Source organism: Zophobas morio, unplaced genomic scaffold (genome assembly GCF_036711695.1).
Source record: "Zophobas morio isolate AGI-343-1 ecotype UQ-CSIRO unplaced genomic scaffold, CSIRO_AGI_Zmor_V1 ptg000020l, whole genome shotgun sequence".
Lineage (NCBI taxonomy): Eukaryota > Metazoa > Arthropoda > Insecta > Coleoptera > Tenebrionidae > Zophobas > Zophobas morio.
Window position 1 is genome coordinate 2186409 of NW_026972125.1, and position 21279 is coordinate 2207687.

The 21279-nt window shown below is 42.9% G+C and overlaps 1 protein-coding gene across 12 annotated transcripts in view; it reads right to left on the reverse strand.

Annotated features, from left to right (window-relative positions):
• The window catches only part of LOC135131536 (tyrosine-protein phosphatase Lar), a 305692-nt gene that overhangs the window by 12942 nt on the left and 271471 nt on the right, over nt 1-21279 (reverse strand). For all 12 annotated transcript variants that reach the window (XM_064059325.1, XM_064059324.1, XM_064059329.1 and 9 more), the window contains 2 exons: nt 19316-19477; nt 90-284 (listed from right to left, as the gene is read on the reverse strand). In XM_064059325.1, coding sequence (XP_063915395.1) covers nt 90-284; nt 19316-19477 — 357 coding nt within the window. The remainder of the gene's footprint in view (nt 1-89; nt 285-19315; nt 19478-21279) is intronic.

Below are 21279 nucleotides of genomic sequence, written 5' to 3' on the forward strand. Positions count from 1 at the left end.
TAGCCGCCTCACACATACTCATAGAGCCGTGATTTCCCCCGGGCTTTGGCACCGCCCCAATTAACAAAACAAACTTCTCTTTCGTTTACCTGGCATGTCGTCCCTTATGGTGTACCGCGGGTTGTTGCTGGTGTTGATCGGCAGCATGTTCTTCAACCAGGTGATCTTGGGCGTGGGTATTCCCGTGGCGGAGCAAGTCAGGACCGCGTTGTGCCCGATCTCCACCACCTTGTTGGTCATCGGCGACTGGGTGATCTGGGGGAAGCCCGGGGGCAGTTTGTCCACTGGAACACAAAGAAAACACCACATCAGCTTACGCGTCCGACGGACTGAGCCCTAATAATGCGGACCGCGTGATCCGTTTTAATCTATTAACAAATTTCCGACGGAATTCGCGTAAATCAAAGCGTAAATTATAGATTTACGGGAGAATTTATTGGCGGCTTAACGATGGCGGCGGCTCTTGTGCGATTTAGAGGTACAGATCGAACAATTTAGCGCTTCGACCGTGTAACGCCATTTACTCCGATCGACGGGCAGTGTGCAACGCGCCATACGTATTATGCATGTTGGTGTGGTGTGTATTAAAGTTGCAGCGGTATCGAAACGGACCTAATTCGATACGTGAAACTTGCACGAAGGAAGGGAACGCACTAAAATTTTATATTTAATTCGAGAGGTCTTGGATTTATGGGCGGACATACGTGCAATAAGACTAACGAATACTGGGTTTTTCATGATCTGCTCTCAGCACGGACAACGAAGACAAACAAAAGAGCACATATCGAGGTTTCGGTTTCGTGGCTGCTAAAGAAAGAATACCACTTCGGATTGGGTTTTGGCAGTTTGTGATACCTCCCAATTTGGGTCAGGCATTATTTAGATATTTTTGTTGTAGGATGCTGTAAAGTCAAAAGCGAGCTCGTTTTTGTCATATCTGTTCAGTAAACGGCGACTAATGCTGCTGGTGCTCCTAGGTCGCCAATTATCCTCACTCTACCCGAAGAGAAAGGCACTTGCATAGAATTGGCTGGCGTTTCCATCTGCTGCTGCTCGTACGCGTGTAACAAAGAACCGCCTTTCTCTCTCTGTTTTTTACGAATTTCACCCTTAGCGAGCAGGTTTGGACACGTTCCCATGTATCGCAATGACGCATTTAATGCGTGTATGTTGTCCGTAACCTCATGGAACCCGAGGCCGATACGATCTACGAAAATATTTCGGAAAATACGCGATACCACAGGAATTTTTCACCACTTGAAGAAATTTCATATAAAACTCCGCAAAATACGCACTCCTGGCTGTAAAAAATTTAATGAGCAGATGAAAACCTGGAGGGCGTAGCTCACCTCTTGCGTTTTTCGGTTCGCAGCTAAAATCCATCAAATTTTTCGCCGTCTAAAGAACTCTAATTAAAATTCCTCGCAGAAATATGCAGGTGAAACGTGAGGCTGCAACCGACAGACAAGCGCTCGCATCCAGACGATGCACACCATCCGATACAATTTCACAGTGGAAGTTTAGTATCAGACTAGAGTGCCTGGGGAGCTTCCGGAGTAGCTAAGTGCCACGGCATCGCATGCCTTCCACGTCAACTTAACGGCGATATAGTGTCATTTGTGCTTTTTCAATTTTTAAACGTAAACGAGACGCGTCACGTCCAATTTAAGCATCACGACAAGTTTTGCTTTTTCTGAAAGGGAAAAATGCGCCGGTTGCTCCATCAAAGTCGTAACGTACCGCCGGCGCTATAAAGTCGGTTTTTGTGGTCGGGCGGCAGCAAAAAGGGGGAAATCGGAGGGGGAAAGGGTAACTGTTTATTATTGCGTGCATTAACGCAATCTGTTATTGCGAAACATGTGCTGCGAGAGTCTATTATAGATGAGTACCGGGGTGGGCAACGTCAACGACGATCCACTGTTGCCTTCATGAAATATAGACGTAATCCAGCGTCGCAATATCACCCAACGGACGAAAGACAGCGTAGTCAGCAGCGTTTATGTGAAAGGTTGAGCTAACGAGCCGAGCTATTATTCATACACAGAATCCAGAAGGACCCCGCGGTCGATGCGTTACATCCATTTCCTTCCATAATAGGAACGTTCACCACGTAAAGTGTCAGAGAAGGAAGCGTCGCGCTAATGTCGCAAAAAAATCCACGACGTAGGGCGGGCGCTCTCCAGACTCGCCCAAGATAAATCAGTAATCTGTTCGCGGAGACGAAAACGACTTAAACAATAACAAAAATTCTAGCAGGTAGTAAAACGCTCGGATTTACGACCGACTAGATTCACCTTACGGACGAGGGAGGATGAATAATGTAAAATAATTTCATTGCTTATGGCATAATCTCCGGAAAACGCGGGATTTAGAGATAAGAGCACCGTGCATTTGTTTCAAAATTATACACAATATGCAATTGCCTTTGAAGCACACTAAGTGAATTAGTGCCGAGTTAGCTCACGCTGCTTTCTGCCCCGTTTTGGCCGCCCGAAGAACCTGAAAGAACGCAGTTGCGATTAATTACCAAGATGTCAGTATGTAGTGGAAAAACAACTGGCAATAAAGAAGGGGCGCGCAATTATGGCTTTGAAAGATGTTATAGTAACATGTGAATACAGCACACGAAACTACAAAGTTTATAAAAGGCAAAAAGAGAGTTGAGATTCTCCCAGAAGGGGGGGGGGGGTTGTTGTGGTTGTGGATAGAGGCTGAAATAAAAAATAGGCAAATGCACCACTTTTGTCACTTTTATTTTAATACATCGCAACCGAGCGTAATCGAATCGCACTGAGCCCACGCACCACCCACCTGCGCGACAAGTGTTATATTTCCTATGTCTGTTTGGTTACGTTGTGATTATAATAATAATACGTTCATATAGATGTAATAAATTACATGCTTCGGAAATGCGAAGCTAAATATTATTACTGTAGTTATTATGTATTCTCCTCCGGGTGGCGCAGCTCGTAGGATGTTCGCCCTTCAACTTATAATTTCAAATGCCGCCCTATTAATTATTGCAACTCTCGTGCCACAACAATGCTGGAAACGTAAAGAACCAAATAAAACCCGAAGACGAGCCGCTTAAACACCTCTGGGCTCGAGGAAATTTCACGCTTTTACCGCCGCGGCTCGGATCCGTTCATTAGTGCGAAAAGTTTAACAATAAATAGATGCATAAAACATGAAAGGAGGGGAAGAAGCCGAGATATTTTACTTGGAGATCATAAATTTATATTTTACGGATTCTAAAAATTGTACATGGAAACTTCCTTAAAAAGACATAAACAAGAGAAGCTTTTAGGTCGCAAAAGAAACATAACAATTAAAAATTTTAATGCCCTCTTTACTCATAAATTAAAAGTGCTTTTAGGCCGAATTAACCGTCGGAAACCTGTCAAGGAATTACCCGGCCATTAGCGTGTCGTAAATAAGCTGCGCTTTTGGTCGAGTAGTACTTCTGTTAATACGAAGTAGACGATCAAGACGGAAAAACAGAGGGAAGTTGCACGAAACGCCGCTCGAGTAAGAACAAACCGGCATCGCATTGTAAAAGGTACTCTAAATATTAGGGAGTTAATAAAGATCGCTTCGCCGGTAGCTCGAAAAACCGGAAACCCGGATAAAGTGCATCAACACACGACGAAAAAAGACCTTAAATTCAATGAGTTGAACGAGTAGATTTATACACTCGCAAAAAAGCACAGCGCCGGTACACGTCGAGTTTCTCCTGGAAGCTAAAAGCTTCCCTAATGGCTCCATATTATTCATCGCATAAACATACCTTTAAAATATAAACACACACAGACACACGCACACATACGGCCCCTTACACGAACCGTGATCAAATTTTTTTACTTCGTACGAGATTTTTCGCGACGAGCAGTTTGAAAAGACTCCTCCGAACTAGTTATAACTCGGTTTTTACCGCGGAGTGCTGTTTAAATTCCAACTTTTTTATTTAATTCCGGAATATGTGTGCCGGCTACGTTCCGAGAATTTCGATCACTTCCTTCGATCCTTCATCTGTTAAAGCCGTGCGCTATCTCTGCCGTTTAACTGTAGACAATATAAATCAGAGAAAACGTAAAGTCCAGTTTTGTTCGCGGGTCAGGAAGGCCATTCGTTACGGCCTGGTGGAACTTGCAAACCGAATAAATTTATTTCGGGGTTTCGTGCTCTCGACGAAAAATACAAAATTGTTCCCCTCTTAACCCTATCGAGATTTATAAAGTTAAGTTATGAGAGCGCTCCACTGTCGTCCCGCAGGAAACGCGGCCCCGGTCTCCGCGGAATCGGGAATTTTTCCCGGTCGGCGAAGCAGAAATTGACGTATTAATTTCAATGCGGATTAAAAATAAATATGGAGATGCGCTTTGATAAATCGATTAATTCGACGGCGAAACGCATACAACCCGAATCGACGCAGCCGGTAGGATGCGATGCGTTTTCCTTGACGCGTCGAATTTTTTTTCCCGAACCCGACGGATGGTTTTGAGAGCCGCCAGTCTCGGCGTCCGCCCCATTTATTTAACATAATTAGTTTCTCCGTTTTTGCGCCGTACACCGCGAGTGCTCGAGCTGAATAAACAACCTTTTGGTCTAGACGTTATTTTGTGTATGTGAATGCAACGCGGAGCGCGCATAATAAGGGTAAAACCCCCGATCAAACACGGCACTTGGCAGACGTTGTGTACACGTCCGATTCTAGTCAGAACCAACAGACTTTTTATCATCCGAAGAATGAATAACGGATGGTATTCAGTCTCGTTCTCTCGACTTTCCACGCACAAATACGACCATTGAAAAGTTGGCAAGCAAGCGCGCCTCTATTTACGTGGAGCACCGTTATATCGTCAACAACAAAAAGAAGCAAATTGCGCGTTTACATTTCAAATAAAAATGAGCTTAAACCGCAATTTAAACTTATTCTCGCGATATATCTTGCGGCTTTTATATTGCGGCTCTCCGGGCACACTCTAATGTAAAATAATTGCCGTTCCGTTTGCCAACGTATCACGGAAAAGTAAAATTAACTGTTACGCATTACTTTCGTTTTGTCCTTTTGTCGCTTCATCCCTTATCGCCTCTTCCGGTCCAAGCGACGGGGGCGGGCAGGTGGGGCCCGGGCGGAATAAACACCTAACGACCGCTTTAATCAACGTAAGAGCAGAAAAAAACGAATTTATTGCTATTATTAATTCACGGACCGGAGAAACAGCAAAGTCAAATGAAACTGACTCGAGAAGCAAGTGCATTAAGCTTTAAGGCCAGGTAGTACTGTAATTATTTAGTTCATAAGCTTTTACTTCTTTCCGGTGAATTATTTCGAAAAAAGGGATACAAAATGCCGCAGGGAGTGTGTTGAACGCTCAACTTGGCTTAATTTTACAATCGATTCCGCTGAACCAAAATACCTTGAGCTTATTATTAGAGTCTTATTAACGATTGTTCTGTGCGCAAAGTTTTGGTTAAGACTGTAACGTACGACGTGCAAAATTGGTTTCATAATTCGACTCCATGATCATCAACTTCCATTGTGCAGTTCTTGAGAGCATTAGAAAAGTTCGTAAAATATTGAAACCGAGCACGTTTTTATCGTGTGACGTCTAAATGATCGCAAACTTTGATATAAAAAGACAGAGGACTTAATTTTTCACGTTAACGTTTTGTTAATACAGCTGAGAAATTAATGACGTCTTTAAAACGTTAACTTAACTCGTTTTACTTCCCTGGGGCGCGATACTCTTGCGATTGTTGCTAAACAAATAGGGTAAACTGATTTCTTCATTTCGCATTGTATCCGGAAACGTAAGTTGCTGCCTGAGGGATATTTTGACAAACCTCGCATAGTAAGTTAATACCTGTGTTGATCCGGAACTGTAACTCCACTAGTTTGACGAAAGGGGATCAAAGTGCGTTTTCAACAAAAAACGTCCGTTCCATTTTGGATTTAAATATGAGTTTGCACTTGTCTGGCTACGTTCGTGATCAAAGGTCTGTGTATGGATCAAATGGATATATAATTTCGTGATAAATGGAAGCTCATTAAAATTATTGACTGTAGGTAACAAATCGGGGTTTGATTGGATATAATGCGCATCTGTTGGCGGTGAGATAGATAGGATTTTCTAAACGTTCATTCCATTTATTCTCATAAAACCTGAATCGTTGAAAAAGAACCATCACACTACACGATAAAATTAACACGCCTTAATTAAAATTTACTCGTTCTAATATTTACAAGATAAGTTCATGTACTGCTGGCGGCGTATTAATTGTAATTTTCGTTCGGCGGTGTACCGTATATTCCGCTGAATCTTGTAGTTCAGCTAAAAATTATACCGTTTAATTACAAGTACAACCCTTGTTTTAAACTCATTACATATCTATTTAACAAACTCGTTTAAAAATTGCTGCGCTAATACCTTTATCAGGAAAAAAGTCGATCGCTTGCTGTTAATTAAACGGCAATCAGCAATAATTAACTTCATAAAATACATCAGGCTTCGTACCCGACGCCATTTTAACGTTTCTTTAACACATGAAAATACCGAAGCCATGATTGGAAATTAATCCGGATATTGTATTAAATAACTCAAATAATAAATTATTAATTTAAATGAAACGGTCACTTTAAATGCGGCTTTAATAAACCTTTTATATTTTAATTTCGAGCCAGCGGCAGAACCGAATGCATCGAGGGTGCAGCTTCCGCTTCGATAACGTCATGTAGGTGAAGCCCTTGCCGATCTGATACCCTTTGTTTCCGGCGAAAATTGGCGCAGTCGGTGGGATTCGTCGTTAATCAATTGTGCACGTCTACGGCTTCTTATTGAGTACTGGGAGCCCATATGCATGCGCCTCTTTAATCCCGGACGCAAGAACCGAAGCGAAACGTCGTCGTCGTCCTGCAGGGCCGTAGGTTGCCTGCCAGTGTCATGTTGATGGACTATTGTGCGGTTACAATGGGTTTATCACGCTCTATTGTTAGCACTGTCTCTTTGTGTCTACTCTTGCTCCGTGTAACATTTGCTCTGGACTTCTGATACAAATCATCTGCCGCAAACTTCCCTTCTTAACCCCCAGCCAAGGGTTTTCGTTATCAAATTATCAAAGGGCCGAGACCCGAAATCTCGCCCTAATTATGCGGGGGCGGTCTATTCATCAACGTTTATTAATCGTCCGGTTAACGATAACAAATTGATTGCGATGATGATGGGCGTGGCGGTATAGCTACGGGTTTTTGCCGACCTTCTAAAGCAACACTCGGTATTAAAACGGCGTCGGCTGAATTAAAATTAATTGCGGCTTCCGTAAATGGCGCAGTCGGCAGGAACGCAGACCTATCACATATTAGATCACTTTCTAAATAAACGTGATCGATCGAATTTTAAATGGAGGCAATTTTCGTTCTAATAATTGCAAGGAGATATTCAGACGGTCACGATTTTTTTTCACTGCGATGAAAAACCGCCGCCGCCTCAATTTCGGGCATCCCTCCTGATATAAATCAGTTTACTTTTTACTCACGTTCCGGTCTGATAATCAGGCAGTTCTGAGGCAACCCATGGTGGTCAGGGCCGGCTTTTTCGCCCTCCCAACAACCTGGTCGCCATCAATTGCCCCGCCATAAATTTCCGGAAAGCCATCCGATTATCCTGCAGGTGCGATTTATATATGAATTCACCCGCAATTCGTACAATTTTAATGCCATAACGACAACGTACATTTTTAAAATAAATATGTTATATAAAATATATCACAATGTGATCCGAAAAGTTAATAACGGCAGCGCCGCAGCAAAATCGATACAAGTTTATAAATTTATACACTTCTGTCAATTAATACCCGTTATATTTAGAGAGAACAAAATGCAGCAGGTAATAGCTTTTTCATGTTGGAATAAATGCGATAATCGCCCCAGATATTTTTGCTAATTAACGAAAATTCATTCTTTATTCGCATCAACCAAATCGGAAAAAAACCCAACTGTCAATTATTCCGCAACAACCTAAATGATCCAACCAATAATCCGTCAGTTTAAAATTGAAATCGGACAGGACCGTATTCGTTTCGTCACCGAATTTTTATTAAAAAAGTTAATTATGTGAAATATAGTCGCTACAATTGGCGCAGTCGGCAGGATAAAAATCGTACAGTTTGAAACGTAAGTTGGTGTTTTTTCTTTTGTCACCGAGTGCTCACGAAGGGAGGGTGAGTTCGCAGACGAGACAAAGTGACAGACGTGCATCTCACTTAAACTCACACCGGGAAATGGTAGCGTGATCACAAATCGCTTTTGAGGTTGTGTTTGAGTAAAACCAAAGGAGCGGGGAACTCTACAAAGAATCGTTCTGCCAGTTCAGTGGGACGATTAATTGCATAGATCATGACTTAACCTGTACACTTTGTCCTGGACTTCTCAATCGTCACCACCGCAATAGTACAGTTGGCGCAGTCGGCAGGACAAAAACCGTCCAATTTCAATACTCTAATGCGGCATCGTTCCCACATCCCGCAGGACCTTCTCCGTTCCACTTTCACCCCGACTTCCACAGCCAACCAGTGCCGTCTAATTAATTATTTGGCCTTTTTTTCCCATTTGCCGAATAAAAACTTTTAATTTAGGTCGGCGTGATTCCCACCAGCACACGGATTAGTCTAATGGCGAAATTGTGCTGTCCCGTTTAAGAGAATAATGGGCGACCGACGCACATCTTTATGCAGGATACAGTGCCGCCGGTGCCGGTATAAGGGAAAAACATAAGGGTCGAGGGCGGCCCAGAGGCATTAAGATCGCGCGTGGCCGATACACCGAACGTGTGCTAATTAATTACGCCTTACTGATGGGGCTGATACACACGGGAACGTTGCGTCTTTCTTCGACGTGATATAGAGTCGCTTCGGCTTTTGCCCGTACTTGCGGCGGAAGCGGTGCTTCGATCATCTCAAGGTTAATAGTCCCATCGATATGGGCGGGACGGTTGTTAGCACGCACTTTGGAGCTCGTGTTATGGAGATGGCTAATGGACGTGTGCGGGGCAGATTTTGGTTTGTTTGGGTAAAGATTATTAGGTGGCACGTGGCTGATACACATAAGTATATAGGTATCGTGAGTCTATCTAGCTAGATTACAAGCTTTACCTTTGTTTATCTAAATTCGCCAGTTCTGATATGTCAGGTAGGTATTCTAAAACCCTTAATGCTGAAAATAAAAAAGAGTAAACGACGAAGCCACACAAAGCGCTGATACGCTCTTCAAGTACCGATTAAATTTTTGGCAGCACTTGACCTGAGTTCGACTGCACTGGCACAGTATAGCCCTGGCAAATAGAAGTGGCTAACAGGATTACCATAACGGTATTAACTTCTGTCAAATAATGTTTATTACTCTTCTACTTGTGAATAAAGTGCACAGGAATCAGATGTTTACTATTCGAGCGAAGCGGCTAGTACTATTGCGGCCTTAAAAGTTGGTGTGCCACTTCTATTTGCCGGGACTATATCACATGTTTTGGTTGCGTGAGGATTCAAGGAGTGAAAAACTCCGTGCGTCCAAAATGTCGGTTTATGGCTGCAGTCATTGCAGGGTCACTATTTAAAATTTTTATGCTTTAAAATGTTGAACCTGGCGGCGACACTATCTCAGGTGTAATTTCATTAGCACCTTTTCACGCCTAGACTGTAAACCCGTCACGCATTAAAAATTCATCGGTTTAACAAAAGCCGCCCATTTTTGCTGTATTTATTGCAACGGCAGACTGAAATATTAGTTTGTACAACATATAAAATAGCCCGCCTGACATGTCGCGATTTATAGTTAATCGTCAGAGTGGAACCGCTCTAAAAATATTCAATATCCGGACGGATTAAATGGTGACGCTTTTTAAATTCGTTTCGGGACCAAACTTGCAGCAAGTATCCTTAGTTTTGCTACAAGAAAAATCTCCCCCCATTCTGGCACTTCCTAACTGTTGAAAATTTAATATGACCACCAAAGTTTTATCTTTGTTCTGGACTTAAACGGCGAAATGTCAACAACTTTGGCGGTATATTATGGAAGCACGGGCCAATATGAGTGCACAATTTAATCTCGGAAGTCTTATATAGATTGCAGTTCTGGCCAAACTTGTAATGTACAATGCAGTTCTACAATTAACGAGCACGAAAAAGCCGTTTAAACTTACACAAAGGCACGTATTTTGTCGAATCATAATAATTGATAAGTGCGTGCCTTAAGGCATCGATTATTCCATTCAAATGTAAATAACTAACCCCAGCATTGTGTGATAACAACGAGTTTTTTTATGTTAAAAATAAAAGCGCGAGATAACATCACCTGAACGTCGATAAATTAACATCATTGGAACGTCAATAGTTTCGTTAAGGGAAAAATCCAAGAAACGCTTGCAGTTATCAAGGAATTACGCGAATCGATGAAATTACTGTTTGTTTGACCTGGAGCAATTGTCTCAATGATTACTTTGGAAACAACAGTAATCTCGCTTCAGTCACGTGAGGTATTTCAACATCACACTCGCTTTAAAGTAGATTCGGTCTCCCCTTTATTACGAAAGCTACAATGACGTATTGTAGGAAGGTGTACGTTCGGCTGAGAATTCTATGAATGTTTAGGGAAAGTTTAACTGAAATAGTGTTATTGGATGTATTAATTTATGACAGTTTTGTAAAGTTTCCCTACAATTCATAAAGTTTACGTAGCCAAGTTTGCGTATAACTAAGACATTATCCACGGGAATTATCCGGACCCGTTGTAGGTCCCGTATCTATTAGGCTCACGTTTATTTTCGACGAGCGGGCTTCTTTCCTCCCACGATATTGGCGTTTAATTTAAATGCAACGCATACCTTTGGCGCAGTCGCTAGGATACACTTTTAATGGGGCACTGCAATCCTCCGTTTCAAGTTTTAATAAACGGAAATAACGACTCATTGCGTGTGTCGATGTTCCCTGAGCAATTTTCGGGATAATGGAGTTCGTCTTGAACATTTTCCGTCACCGCCTTATGAATAAAAAAACCTTTTATCGTCGATTTTAATTCGGTAAAACTTGTGCATAATTCCTTCGGATCGGGCGAACATAACCAGATGTTTTTTATTCATAAGACACTTAGACCGGGTGTTTCTCGCCTTGGCCGCAGCGTCTTCCCGTTCCGATAAGATATTCCAAACGTTTTTTGGGTAAATAACTGGGAGATTTATTCGACGTCAACTGTACCGCATGTGTATTTATTGCTCACCCTAAATCATCCCGGTATCTCGCGAATTTATCTAGACAATTATTAATTAGTTAATACCGGCGGGCAGAACGAGACGGGATTAGATTTGCAACTAAATTACCAATGCTTATATTTTAATGAATTATCCGGCTGCAAGATTTATCGCGGGTGGAAAAACGGACCGTTCGACGGTCGCGATCGTCGAACGAAGAAACTTTTTAGACGCGGGCGTGCCAGATCGGCCGGACAGGAAGCAAAAAGCTCCTTTTTAGGAAGACGGATGCATCCCTCATATCCTGCAGGACATGATCCTGATGGAAATGCGGTCGGAGCGTGTGAGATATGCAACGCGGGAATCGCACGTCGGCAGCCGGTGTCGTGCTTGCGGTTCGACCAGCTGCGGCCAGGGGTCAATTAGTGGATTTATGACGCCCCGGGCACCGGACATATCTCGCCCTCATGACCGTCGTTCGGTACGTATTATTCATTCTTTATTTTCGCGGTCAGACGGCGGCGGAAGCGGCCAAAGACCCCGAGATTTTCGCTACAAGTGTGACCCGATGTCGTTACATCGCGCCCTAACCGTCGTCTTCGATGGAAGAGGTCTGATGGGAAGTTTAAGAACTTTCTCCAGTTCCGGTCCTTTTTTCTCCCCTTTCCCACTCAAGAGTTTGTAATTGCGTACCCTCGAGGGACGGTTTTACTTTTGTTCCACTACTAGTTCCGCTAGACAAAACAGGCCCCGTCGTGATGGATAAGTAATTTGGAACGGAACGTCCACAACCCGACCCGAGCACTCCGTCCCAATTAATTTTTTTAGCCGACTTTCAACGCACGTCAACTTCCGGATCGTCCAGATAAAGGAAAAAATAGCCACCGTGAACGCTTATTCTATGCTATCTAAAAAGTTTACTTCAAAACAAAACATAAAGTTGCGCATAATTGTATTATTATTAATTGGTCGGCGCCTGACACAATATGAAAAAAGTTGAATTTCTTAACCCACTTTTTCTTTGCAAAGCTAATTTAAACCAAACTTTGGCCGATTATTTAACCTACTTTTTACGTTCAATTCGAGTGATACAACGAGGTAATTTATCTTTTTCGCATATTCTTGGATAATTTGAAGCAACCGACTGTCGCAGTCCAATTGCCGTAAAAGTTGGGCGTTTTTCATGGGATTAAGTACGTCATTCATTAATATTGAATTGAGAAAAGTGGAAAAACCCAAAGCGGTCAAGTTTCAATTTCAAACCTGCTGCCGTCCATCGATTCAGCTTCTCTACTTAGACGTTTTTGCCTTCACCGATTCTGACAGCTGTCATCGTAGCAGCAGCTAGGGGCGTCAACTTCTTGTTTTATTTTCGCTCCCGTCCTCCTACTCAACAACTGCTTTAATATTTATTGCGTATTAAAATTATTATAACGGAGAACCGTCGTTCCGCGAAACTCGATACTTATTTAATGGGGAACATACGCCACGAATAAAGTAGAGGTGAAAGCTGATCGATAATTTCTCTCAGGTTGCCGCCTTTGGAGGCTTTACGATGACGACGGCGGTGGCGAGGATCGACTTGCATTCGCCAGCCTCAGCACCAGGTGTTGATTCTCAACGACGTCGATATTAATACGACGCTTGTACGGCGCATATTTTGTTGCTGATTCAGTGCAGCGACGGGGAGAGTACTTAGGGTGCTCTTAACCGACACAGCTTTATGCAAGTGAGTAAATCCAGAAATTTTCCAGTCGGTGTGACTTTGACGTGTCTTTTGGAGGTGGTAGAACCTAACCTCCTTCGTCATCATCGTGACACGTCAATTGACGGATCATCAGTCTTTTTCATCGTCCACCGTCTAAATTATTTATAGTTTCAAGCGTCGCAATAATACAAAAACGTCCTTCGACCCGTAAATTGGTATGCTAATACTCCACGAAGACATCTTTCTTGTCACGTGTTTATTAAAAGAGGAATCCTACATGCTGCGCCATTTTTAGGCTCACTAGGTGACACACAGTGCTGGCAAGAACCGGAGAAGCCCCGGATTATTAATACCGCAACGTGGAAAGGCGGGGGCGAAGCGCGAGCTAGTGAAACGTTCGTTCGCAGAGACCCGAAGTTAATATGTGTCGACTCTGGAGAAATATTGGTCGCGTTCGAATCATATTTTAAAGTCAATTCTATTCAACGCGCGAACCGAAAACGTAACCGAACATATTCCAGACGAAAGGGAGGACAGTCGAAGATCCCGAGGATCGAGTCTAATACAGAGCCGCATTTTGGATCGGCCTCGTTGGGAGAGCCGAATTCGTTCAAAAACATCCCGATCGACACAGCGCTGCATTTGTCGGAATCAATCAAAATAGAAAAGAATAATTACGACACTAATTAAACACAAACTTTGATCGTCAATTAAATTTGTTTTCCGGCAAAAAACAGGGTTGTTAATTAAATTGCGGTCGGATGGTAATTGAAATTGCAAAAAATCGAATATGTTCGAAATGAGCATAAACAACAGAGGATCCTAAAAATCCCACCGATCGCGACCCGCCCCTGTCCTCCCAAGCGCACTGTTTTACTTTACATTCATAAGTAGGGTGCCGGCACTATTTCATATCTGCTACCTACATCTGACATTCGCGCCGCATGCTTCATTTCAAAATAACATCTTTCATTCCATTCTTTCTACATTTACATTTTAGCACGCCCTTTCGTATTTTTTACAGTTCGCACCATAATGTATCACGGCGGCGGTCCGCGCTAGTTGAGGAAAGATTTTCGAAAAGAAAAAGAAGACGAAGGAAAAGAAAAGATGTATGTATTCAAATAAACTTTTCACGCGGAGCTCTCAAAGTATAGAAAGGACGCGTTCGCTGTAAACTTTCCGATGTATGTAAATGTTTCTTTTTTTATTTTTCTTCGACGTGTTTATTTTGTTATGTCGCGAGTGTTGCAACAAGTGCGGGGCAATATAGCTTCTTAATATTTATGGAGCGTTTCGAAGGGAGTTTCGATCATTCGAAGGTGCTGCTGATTGAAATTTCGCAGCGTGCATTCGACACGGCATATTATGTCATATCTCGGCGTAATGGCGAACAGCAAACTCTAAGTTACGCGGTAATTTCAAGATAAGACCGAGATGCAACTATGCAGAACTACATCATCCGGTACAATTTACAACGGAGAAGAACATTCATTGTTAATGAATTATGCAAAATGAAGGTCTTGGATACTGTGCTCAACTTTAGTTAACTCTTAATTTGAACACAACAGACGTATTGTGTTTTCGTGCTGCATCCTAGGCCTTGATAAAAGATTCGTCGAATCCCTCGAGTCCTCCCGTCATCGTTACATGTCGTCTCCCCGGGTATATAAATAAATATAATCGCCCGTCCAAGAGACTTCTTCAATTATTCTTTAGTTTGTCTTAAAGGTTAAGACTCCCTCTGTATTTTTCCATCACAATTTCGAAAAGCCTTATTTCCCACGGGACCTCCGAAGTCGGAAGTAGGAGAGAAATCCGTCGAGCCGATTCGGGTTATAGTTTAACCGCTTCCGCACCATATACATTCACTTGACCATTTTAATTAGTCCGAATGGAGAGTTAATATTCATCTGACGCGATTAATCGCTTCATAATCGGGCCCTCCGATCAATGTTTATATTTAATTAGTTTGTATCTGGTTGGATTTGACACTTCCATTTTGTGCGCTCTGCTAATTGCTTCCACCAGCACGGAAGCTAATCCACCCTAGACATTAACAAACAACCAGTACCAGTCACCCTTCATATTTGTGTAATAAAGCGACGACATTGTTGGAGATAATCAAAAGAATCACAAACGGTCGGGCCGCATTACCGAGGTAAAACACTTTGTGTTGAGTTATTCATCGAGTTCATTATTAAATTCGGCCGTTGTCTGTTGTCGCTACTGGAGGATGGTATGTTTAATTTAAAGGACCGAGTTTTGTAAATGGCTGATGAAGTTGGATAATGTGCTGCTTGATGATATGCCGACGACGGTTATGACAGGTTACCGGGATTGTCGCCATGGAGATGGAGTGGGCAGGGAAAAGTTGAAGCGTTTCGGTGACATTGAGACATTTGGCTCACGAACGACTGCCCGCCGTGTGGGTTGAATATGTCCGAGCGGTCCGGCGAGGGCGGCGAGCGGGAGACGCCAGAGACATCTCTGAGACATTTGTCTGCCTAACAACCGTTCGATCGTTTCACAGATGGAGCTTAGATCTTCCAACCTATTGTAGTGCCACTGCCCCGTAGCAAGAAATAAAGCCATTGGAATCTCGTCATGGTGCAACCGCGTTCCTAGGGTCCGGTACGACCGCCAAGATCAGTGGTCAAGCGGTCGCTGTTTCCTCGTAACGACTAACATCGTCGTAAATTTAACTTACCAATTTTTCTATATTGTTATTATTAGGACGCAGAGGTCTCCTACAGTCCCGTATCGGCGTCGGGGTCGCACTGGGCGCCAGAGTTAAACCGTTTGGAAAATAATTCACGCCGGTAAATCGGATATGGGAAAAGATTAGCGGTAATCCGGGAAAATGGCTTTTGGAAACACTATTTTTCAGGCGGGGAGCGTATCTTAAAGCTGTATAGAGCTCACTCGCGTGAAACGTGAGCGCCGACGTCCCCTGCCCCCGCCTCCCGCACATTAACTATTAAAGCCAACAGATATTAACGTACGGTTCGCTAAGGTGAATATTTCATGGAGCTTACCGCCGTTCATAACTTTGTTTACCGGTTGTATTAGGGGTGTATCAATCACCGGAGTATTCCCTTCCGTCGTCGAAAACTTCCCGATTGGTACTCACGTATGCAGGAAAATTGCGCCTGGATAAAATCCACAACGATAATTAACGTCCCGGAGGGCGGCGATGAGAGAAAAAAACAACACCGAACGACGAATCTCCGGAAACCAGGCGGAATTCCGAACCTAATAACGATATCACGGCCGGAGCCTCCGGAATGTAGAGGTGAGCAATGTCGACAGCGTCGACGACGGAAAAGTGTTTATTTATCGTCGCAGTGAATAAAGGAACAATTGTAACACTTAACAGGCGGCTGCTCCGTGTCCGGGAGATAAACCGCACCTTACCTAGTCGCGAGTAATTTATAGAAAGTGGAATTTATCGTTCTGATTCCGAGTCAGAAAGTGTGCCCGAGATAAAATTAATTATTGCTGGGAGGATCCGGAGAAATATCGCGATACAAGGAGGAAATACACAACTAGCACCGGAGGAGATGAACGGGGGTGTTTTTCGAACGGCGGCTGCGGCATCGCGATGCGGAAAATCTGGCTTAATACGCACGCACGAAAATAACCGCTAGATTAATTATGTTTAGGTGAAGTTGTAGATTACGAGATCATGAGCGGCTGTTTTCATTATAGGAGGTTGTTTATACTTCCCATCAGGTTAATTGAATCTCGAAAGTGTAACACAGGATGTGAATGGAGCCTCGCCGAAGGTCTAGTACATACTAAAAACACGTTGGTGAAAAGCAACGTCAACTGGAACAGAAATATAACGCAACTCGATCGTCTTCGTCGTAAAAAGAAGATGAATTCGCATGGACGTAGACGTACGTATTGCTGCGATCTGGTTGACCTTGGTAACGATCTGTTACAAAGTCGTTGTAATCCTTTATTTTGTTTCCGTAATCCATGTGCGGATGTTGGTGTCAGAGTTTCAAAACCACAGTCCTTTTCTGCTCCATCGCAAAGGAAAGCGAAAAGTCGACTATTTATACGCGTGCGCCAGATCTGTCACGTGACGTATTTAACGCGGCCTACTTGAAAAGTATTTACTTCGAGCACATCAAATTTTCTCCGCCTCTCAATACAGGCTCGATCCTATCACCTTCACGAATTTCCATTCAAACCCATCAAGTTGATCTAACAGCCATCATAACCATTCACATCATGAGCGTTTCGATTTAATCGTCTCGTCCGGAATTACGCCATAGTGCCTTCAAAAACGTGTCAAATGTCGATTCCAAACAACTTGACGGCGAATTAAGACAATTCATCCTCAGAACGTCAAGATTTATCTTGACGAAACACCTCATCTTCATCAGCCCCGAGATAGTTTAGTCGTCCCCGTCACTTCTCCCGTCCGATCCACCCTGCCGCCAATCCCCTCCCAAAAAACAAAGCAATTACCGAGAGGAAAGCGAAAACGCGATTTATTTATAATGATAAAAGAATTTAAATTGAAGCGCTCGACGAGAAATAAACGCCACCCAAGAACGGAACGTGAACTCCTCGAAGGGGTCGGTTGATTTTCGGAGTCTCGAGTCAGGAAAACAGCGAGACTGATTAATTGCAAGTTTACATCCACACCGAGATCCAGGACGTGTTCCGAACAGATATCTGAGTCTGATCGGAGCCGCTCTCGACTAGAAGGAACGGGTAATGATCATTCCGTTAATTACCGAGTTTATCGGCAGAGAATAATTTAATCAGATTCGAATAATGAGAAGAGCAAGTGGAGCATGAAGAAAATTAAAAAGAAGAGTGATGGGCCGCGATCCGGCGAGGACTCTTACAAAAGCGAAGATATTCGAAGACGCTTACCCACAACTGATCGTCTGTTGTGAAGATTTCTCGAAATAATTAGTGACTTGCGAAGTTTTTATTTTGACCAAGTTCGAAAGTCGGAACGGGAGATGCGACGACTCGGTCGTTGCGAAAATTTTACGGTACTGTAGAGGCGGAAATTGGGGAGAGTTTGGCGAAGTCGACACAATAACTGTTTTCCTGTTTATCTATTTCAGTTAGGCGACGCTAGCGGTAAGAAAAGTCTTGAAGAGGTTGTCGGTGATTTATTTCGAGCGATATTGAAACTTCACGCGAATGTGCTCCCATCGACGAAGAAAACAAAGGTAGAAATCGTTCAGATGACTGCCAGTCCATCGCTGTCTACTTGACTTCTTTGTGAAGTGTTATTATGACAACTTTGGATTATTATCAAAGAGGAGTCGGCTCCGCAAACTAGGAACTACCTGACTTTTGAACGAAATCGACATCCAACTGAGGAGAAAAGTCTCGTCCAAAGAAGAGCGATAAAACGAAACAAGATCAGAAGCTATTTAAAAAGGTTTAGTGAACGGAAAACATGCCGTTCATTAGAACAATATTGCTGCAGAAACAAGAGTTCCAACAGCGGCTAACTGAAACTAATGAAGCGTCATTCCAACGGAAATAGAGTTAAGTAATTGGAAAACGCGGCAATAACGTAATTGTCCCTTCCAGCGTCAAACCTGATCATTACCATTATTAAAATAGATGTCGCTCTAATAAATTACCATAACTAATTACACACAGTACACTAACGGCGCACTAAAACAACAAATGGCCGTATAGAGAGTTGCACACAACGAGGAGGATTAAGCTGCGGTTTATTTAATAGAAAATGACGACGTTATTAAATCGAAAGCTCCACTCTAATGTGATTCAAGTGAACCTTTACTGAAGGGATGGTGGAATTTAACCGAGTTATTTGTTTCCGAATAGTCCGGCCTCTAGCGCTGGTACAGTAGCATGTAGTTATTAAAGACCGAGGACTATTGTTAGTCGGCCGCAAACAGGCATTTAAACATCATAGGAAGTTCTCGGAAACAACGCACTGTTCAGGAATCAAGTTAGACTATTAAATTGGTCGTTCGCGGTCAGTGATCTTGAGGGTTTCACAATCTGAATACGAATGGGACCGCAAAATAGATAGGTATTAAACCGTACAAGCGAACGACTCAACTTAAGACCCGTTTTCTCATTCACGGAATTTATATCCGAATCTCTCTCCCAAAGCGCTGCCGAAGCTCATTGTACGCTATGCTATCGAAAGGACCGAATAGTTGGGTAAATATTTTTTCGTCATGAAAGCATCTTTCTGGAACCCGAAATTCTCGGACAAAAACTTCATTTCTTTAGCAGTGTGCGCGATTTTCTTTATGGAAACAATAACCAACAGGTCGGTCGAAGGGAGCCTTTGATCTTTCCCTTTTCGTAAGGTATCTCGTTAGCATGCAAGCATTACCGTATTACTCACCTTCGAAGACTACCAACGTGGCATCGGCGTTAACGGCGTCCCCGACGCCGTTTTCGGCGACGCACTCGTAGTTGGCGTCGTCCCTGCCGGCTTTAACTGGTTCGATTCGCAGTAAAGATCCTCCGTCTGGAAATTCTTTCACTTGATATCGCGTCTGGGAACCTGGAAAGGAAACCTCAAACTCACTACGTGATTCACATGCGAAAGACGGCATCGCGCTGTGGAGGCGGGATTATGAATCGACTACCCCACCTGCCTCGGGCGAACAAACATCGCCACCTTTACTTTACGAAAACTTTATTCTTGAGACATGTAGCCAGAAACTAGAAAACGGATATTTCGCCAACGATTCCAATAATGTAGAACTAGGCAAACTGCGCGTTAATCTAGTCTACGTGTACATGCCAAGTATTAGACTCAAAACTATCCCAAGAAAAGGTTTCGCCGACTCAGCCCACACAAAATTTAGAACGTTGTCTTCGTTTACTTTTAACAATTTTCAGTCACCTTCTGAAATGAATCAACTGCCAGAGCTTTTTCGCCTTTGAGATTACGCAGTCAATTAAATGTGGCGCTCCGGGCCAACCCCTTAATTAAAAACACTTTTTCACACAAACGTTCGGCGTAAACTATTTATTTAGTTTTACTGGAGACACGATACCGTGATCGTAAATATCTTCTTACAAATTTTAAAGCAACATTACCGGAGCGTCTTTGACGGTAATGCGAAACAGGAGCTCGTGGGCAAAATTATACGATACAATTTGCAACTAATTACTCGGCTCGTTACCGCTGAAGAAAATCGCCCCCGAACCCAAAACAAAAAATATCGTATGATCCTAATAACTACGCCAAATATGATAAAACGGAAAAGGCAGAAAAACATTTTTGATAATTGAATTCGTAAGAGCCTGGATTTATTCCAGATAAAGCTGCTGTAGCTAAATTTGGAGCAACAAAATAAATAAGGAGAAAGCAAAGCTTACCGACAGCGAGTAAGTGCATAAGGAAGCGGGAACATTCTAACTGCTGGTGGCGGAATAATTCCCTACGCTAAATTGTCAACCGCATGTAGAATGTTTGATGTACACTATAATGTACATACTACAAAATGTGCTTTATGGCATTTAAATACCTCTTTGTTTGTAGATGGAATGGATATGTCGTCTTTGTATTAAGACACCAGCTGTTCCGCCGCCAGCATAGCGATTGTTTTTGAACAACTCTTTGAGAAACGGCGCCGATCCTGCGTGCCGAATGCTCCGAAAGCTAGCACCCTATCAGAAAATAGTTATTTTCATCTCAGGAACGATCCATTAAAAACCCGTCGAGCCTAAATTAGCGATCTCCCTTCGTTCGATTTTTTCAATTTTCTTAGCCACCCGACTGATAATGGTCACATATCTCTTCTCGACTTTGCCCTATAAGAACCTCGCGGCACGCTCCCGGAAAGAAAAAAATCATTTCTCTTATCTAAGCCTCCTTATCGTCCCGTTTTTTTTTCATGCGCTCCAACTATTTAGAGCATCGATTATACTTTCCCCGAAAAAATTTAAATTGTACCATAAGAACGCCGAAAGCGCTGATTAAACACATTGATCCATCTCTCAGAGGTCATGGAATTTTCTCATTAAGTCCGTAAAATGAGAGCACTTTGCACAAAGTAGAGGGAACTGTGTCGTAGCGAATATAAGACGGGACAGATTAAACTTACACGCAACTATTCACTTTCGTCAACTATTCCGAAGAGCTTTACCTACTCTCGGCTCGCCTCTTTCCAACAGGTTGATTCTGAAAAGCTGAGATAAAACGGGATAGATGAGCATCACTAATCATTTCCTCTGCATAATATTTTATTCCGTTGCTAAATCCGAAAGGTACACGTCAAACTTTAATGCAAACACTCCGACACTGACTAGATAAGAAATTGTTTTAAGAAACGGGAGAACGTGCTCGACGAGGAT